This window comes from Rattus norvegicus, chromosome 6 (genome assembly GCF_036323735.1).
Source record: "Rattus norvegicus strain BN/NHsdMcwi chromosome 6, GRCr8, whole genome shotgun sequence".
Classification (NCBI taxonomy): Eukaryota; Metazoa; Chordata; class Mammalia; order Rodentia; family Muridae; genus Rattus; species Rattus norvegicus.
The window spans coordinates 139,786,284-139,792,283 of NC_086024.1; the positions used below are offsets into that span (position 1 = coordinate 139,786,284).

The 6,000-nt window shown below is 38.2% G+C and overlaps 1 gene segment (V, D, J or C); it reads right to left on the reverse strand.

Moving 5' to 3' along the window:
* Positions 1-2,128: 2,128 nt before the first annotated feature.
* Ighl8 (immunoglobulin heavy chain like 8) lies at positions 2,129-2,590 on the reverse strand. The segment is given in 2 exon segments: positions 2,129-2,460; positions 2,545-2,590. Coding segments are annotated over 2 exon segments (378 nt in total).
* Between the last annotated feature and the right edge of the window lie 3,410 nt (positions 2,591-6,000).

The window sequence follows — 6,000 nt, forward strand, 5'->3', positions numbered from 1 at the left end:
ACACATATGTTGTTTCAAGTTTTTGGCTATTATGAATAAGGCTGCTATGAACATTGTTGAGCAAGTGTCCTGGTGTTATAGTGGGTAGTCTTTTGAGGATATGCCCAGGAATGATATAGCTTGTTATTGAGTTATAACTATTCCTAGATTTTTATAAAGCAACCAAATGCAACTTGAAAGAGGTTGTACTAGTTTTCACTCCTACCAGCAATGGAGGAATCTTCTTCTTGCTCCAAATCCTTGTCAGCATGTGGTATCACTTGGGTTTTTGGTCTTTGTAAATTGGCTGCATGTAAATGGAATGTTAGTTAGTGCCCCTGAAATTTAGTGATGATTATGCGTATGAAAGAATCAGGTAGTGTTTGACCTTTCAAGCTTTGTCAAATTGTTGATACAACATTTTTCATAGAGAGGAGGATTTTTGTTTAGGCTCATACTGAAGTTCCCTCGGTGTTTCTCTGGTACAGAGGCACAGGCTGTATCCTAAGTTTGAACTTTGTTCACTTTCAAAAACCTTGATTCTTTGATGTATCCCTGTTGGTTCAGGATTTGGGATCTGAATTATACAATGTGATTTCACTACTTCACATTGCTGGCATCCCCTGCAGATCCTTTCCTAGAGGCTGGAGGATCCAGTTTACACCATGGATGGCCAATGAGAAGTCAGAGATAGAACAGCTGAGAGACAGGCTCTGTGAGAGATGCAGCAGGTCAGGTCCTGACTACTTCAGTTTTACCTCTACAGGACACCTGGGGTCACATAACATCACCAGCAGTCATACATATCATAGGTGTTAAGCCTGCCTTCCTCTCCTGAAAGTCTGAAACACTTACAGCTTAGAAAAATCATGAAGTACAGGAGTTCCAAGAGAAAAAAAATCTTTTCAAATGGAACCTCCAAACTGATCTGAGGAAAAGTAAAATTAAGGGAGGCTGATTGTGTGTCTGTGTACTGGATATTGGCCACAGTGATCTACAGCCAGGTAAGTTGGGAGGGTTCATGTATAGGGGAAGGGGCATGAGCTGGGAGGGGGAATTGCCTCTTTGGGCTCTGGGGCTTCTGCTGCTGTTTCTGCTGCTGATGCTGCAGCTACCTCCATTGCTACTGTAGGTGCTGTTGTTCTAAGGTGCTGCTCTAGCTACCAGAGTGCAGGGGATTTCCTGGCAGTGTTTTAGGAGAGAAATTCTCTTCCCTGCTGGTGATGTTACAACTCCTATGATAGTAGCTCTCAATAAATGAGTAATTCTCGCACAACTTTATTCTTTCTCAATAGGATCTTTATATACAGTTCTGGGGTGGATTGGGGTCTGACATTGGGTATTTCCCATTGGTCTGATAAGTTGGGGATACCTCATCTACATTGGAGATGGTTTGGAGGTATTGTCCTTAAGTGACTGACTGCTACAAATATATCTATGAGGAGGCATGTGAGGAAGGCAGCAGCTAAGTGATGGGTACTGGTTCCAGGAACAGGTAAAACTCCTTTAATCCCAAGCGCCTCACTGCCCACAGCCATGCAGTAGATGATAGCTTAGACAGTATAGAATGAGAAGACTTGTCCACTAGATATAAAGGATTATTTCAATAGTATTATGTATAGATGTGGCAACAGTAAATAACAGTGCATTATGTTCTTTATATATGAAAAGAAGATACCACGAGTTAGTATTGAAATTGCTAATGTATCATCATTAAATTGTGGACATGTATTTGAAAACTTTATGTTAGAGAAGATGAATGCAATTGTTTCAAACATCATTTAAGTAAACAGTAGAAAAGTTACTAAAACTGCAGTCATGAAGGAAATAATACATTACCAAATCTCACTGACTTTCCTCAACCACAATGTTTCACAGAGTTTTCTTAATAAATATAAACTCAATAATTTGTTCTTATTTTACACTATTAAATTATAGAACCACTTAATGATTCTTCAATTCTGTGAAGAAACAAGAAGTTTAATAGTATATGACACTGAAGAGTATGCTCTAGAAAATTTCCATGACTGGAAGAAGAGTCCCTATCTTTAACACTAAAACCCATGCTCAAATAGCATAGGCTATAACTTCCTAGATTCTGAAGTGATCCTGGAAAGAACTTGTTGATCCTCAGTGCCCCCTGCTGGTCCTAAGAATCCCTGTAGGGAAAGTTTTGTGCAAGTTCATACTGGACTTCCTTCACTGTGTTTCTGGTACAGTAGTAAGTGCCTGTATCATCAGTTTGCAGACTGTTCATTTTTAAGAAAACTTGGCTTTTGGAGGTGTCGCTATGGATGCTCAGTCGGTATTTGAGAGATGAACTATAATGTGTGCTTCCACCACTCCATATTGCTCCAATACACTCCAGACCCTTTCCTGGAGGATGTGGAATCCAGCTTACACTATTGCTGGTTAGTAGTAACCCAGAGGCAGTTACCAGACCAGGTTCGAACTCCTTCAGCTGCACCTGGAACAGGACACCTGGGGACAAGCAACATCACCATTAGTCATTCATGCTATAGATTAAATGCCTGAGTCCCTCTCCTGAAACTCTGAAACACTTACAGCTTGGAAATGTCACCAAGCAGAGCAACAGCACCAGGACAGCCATGCTGTGATGGAGGCCCTAGTGAGAAGGAGATGTGGCTCCTCAGCTAGGCCTGGGCTTTCATTCTGAGCCTGAGGGCTGCTTTGGATTGGGGGAGGATCCTGAGAAGATAAAAGGAAGTGCAGGACAGAATTTCTAGTTTCCTCTCCATGTGCCTGAGATTAACTTTGTGCTTAGAAAACTGAAAACTCAGGTTCATTTCCCTGGTAATATTTGGATTTCCAAATCCAAATTTAAAAAAGAAAGAAAGAAAGAAAGAAAGAAAGAAAGAAAGAAAGAAAGAAAGAAAGAGAGAAAGAAGAATTCATCACATTGTGCAGGGCCTTGGAAGTAAAAAACGGGGGAAGGGGGATAGGGAGGTTTACAGTGGTGAATTTTTTTTCATGCAATAAAAGTAGAAGAGGTTACCTTATCTTCAATGCAATTGCAAATCATTGTAAATTGCACTAGAGGATGCAGGATGGAAATGGGGATCGATTCTCACCCTCTTCCCCCAGAAATTCTTTCTCTTGGATTCTTTTCTATTACTATTTTTTTTTATATTTTTATATTTCACTCTTCCCTTCAGATCAGTTTTAGTGGCACCTCCTTCACCAGGTGGTTTGAGAATAAAGATTCAAAACCACAGACTTTAAATAGCCTAGTATTGCAATTGATTTTCAAGTCATCTTCACATAAATTACAGCCATAAATATCAGTAGGATAAGTATGCATTATTTGCATTTGCTTTAGTATAGAATATAGAAGTAATGATTATTCAATTGTGTGACAAAACCTGTGTAATTATTATTATATTATATATACTATATAATTATAATTCTCTAGATCAATCTCTTCAGTGTCATGTACTATTAACAAACTTGTTGGTTCACTCACTAGAAGAATTTTTAAATGGTTGCGTAATAATGCCCTATTTAATGAGAACAAACTATGGAGCTGATATTTATTAAAAAAAACCTCAGTAGAAGATTTTGTGTGTGAGGATAACTAGGGAGATTTGGTAATAGATTGTATCTCACATGACTACTTTTTAAATAACATTTTTATTGTTCACACAAAGTATATTTGAAATTGACTGTATTCGTCTTTTCTAACATGAAGTTTTGAAACACATCTCCACAATTCAATGATGATGTAGTTATCATTGTGAGTGCTAAGTCATATGATCTACAATCATATATGAGGAACATAATGTGCTGCTATTAACTGTGGCCAACACACATATATATTCTTGTTGAAATAATCCTTCATAACTACCTATCTAGTCTTCTCATTCTACACTGCCCAAGCTATTATCAGCCTTCCATTATTCACTTTTCCTCAGATCAGTTTGTTGGTTTTCTACTTAATATGATGGTGATATGAAATTGTACTCCAGAGAATCAAATGACCCCATTACAAATGAGGTGCAGATCTAAATAAAGAATTATCAACTGAGGAATATGGAATGGTCGAGAAGCAAATGAAGAAATATTTACCATCCTCAGATATCAGAGAAATGCAAATCAAGGCAACCCTGAGATTCCACCTCACACCAGTCAAAATGTATACTATAAAAAAGTCAGGTGACAGTAGATTCTGGCATGGAGGTAGAGAAAGAAGTAGACTTCTCCACTGTTAGTGGGATTCCAAGCTAGTACAACTACCGTGGAAATCAGTCTGGCAGTTCCTCGGAAAATTGGACACAGTGCTACCTGAGCACCCAGCTATACCATGCTTGGGCACACACCCAAATGATGCTTTGAAATAAAACAAGGACACATGCTCACCATATTCATAGCATCCTTATTTATAATAGCCAGAAGCTGGAAAGAACCCAAATGTCCTGCAACAGAGCAATGGATACAGAAAATGTGGTACATTTAAACAATGGAGTTCTACTCAGCTATTAAAATCATGAAATTCTTTCATGAAATTCTTAGGCAAATGGATGAAAATAGAAAATATCGGCCTGAGTGAGGTAACCCAATCCAAAAAGAATACACGTTATGTACTCACTGATAAGTGGATATTAGCACAAAAGTTAAGAGTAACCAAGATACAATATACAGACCACATGAAGTTCAAGATGACGAATGGTTAAAGTGTGGAAAATTCTGTCCTCATTGAAGGGGGAATAAAGTACCCCCATGAGGAAATACAGAGGCAAATTGTGGAGTAGAGACTGAAGGAAAGGCCATGCAGAGACAGCCCAACCTGGAGATCCATCACATACACTGTCAGCAAAGTCAGACACACACACACACACACACACACACACACACACACACACACACACACACACACACACACATATTTATTCATTCTCAGGATACATCTCTATATGGCTCCTGTCAAGAAGAACTTCTTGGTATCCTCAAAAATTCTTGGTTTTATGCATATATATGTAGGCAGGATAGGTTGCATAAAACCAACATCTTAATAACCAAAAAGATAGAATTTTGCCTGTAACCAATGGTGTGAGAACCATTTACAAAAGAAAGAATAAAAACAAGTGTTATAAAGGATTAAAATTGAACACTGTTCAATGTAATGGGAGCATGGTTTTAAAATATTTGAAAATAGTTTGGACAACATGAAACATATTACGCTTATGAGACCATATGACAGTATACAAGGAAAGTAATATTTCGTTTAAATTATACTTTTGCTATTCCATTTCCTGTTCCCACTATTCCACTGTCTCTCAATGATTCTCTCTGTGGAGCACTGCACTCTGGCCTCTTATAAGGATACCCACATTGCATTGTTTTTCTAGCTCTCACATCCCTATGGTCTTTCTCCTATGTTTTCCCAGCCTGTGCATGTCCATCTGAATTATGAAAATAGAGTACTATAAGTCATTTTCTTAAAAATGGAGGTAAATTGGATGTCTTGGCAGGTTCTGTGTCAACTTTAGACAAACTAGAATCACCTGAGAAAGGAAGCCTTGGTTAAGAAAATACCTTCATGAAATATGGCTGTAGACAAGGCTGTGAGGTACTTTCTTAAATAGTGATTAAGGTGGAAAGGCTTAGTCCATTATAAATGCCACAAATGCGTGGGCTTTTATAAGGAAAAAAAACCCTGGATTCCATGAAAAAGAATGATGAGCAAGCAATGCAGAGGAAACCTTCCTTGTTCCAAGTCCTTATACAAGTTTCCAGCAGACAGCATGGCCCACATTAGATCTGGATTAAAATAGATTAAATGTCCATTCTTACCTCAAATCTAAGATAAGAATCAGAGGTAAGTTGCACATTTAGTGAATATATGAAGAGACATATATCTTGCCACATAAAATTAAACACAATTCCGTAACACATGTGCCCCTCATTTTTGGATTTTAGTCAAATTTACAGTAAAATAGCCATTACACTGGTCACATAATGTTCTCCATATAGTACTGTGCACACCTTGATGAGCTTCCGGGT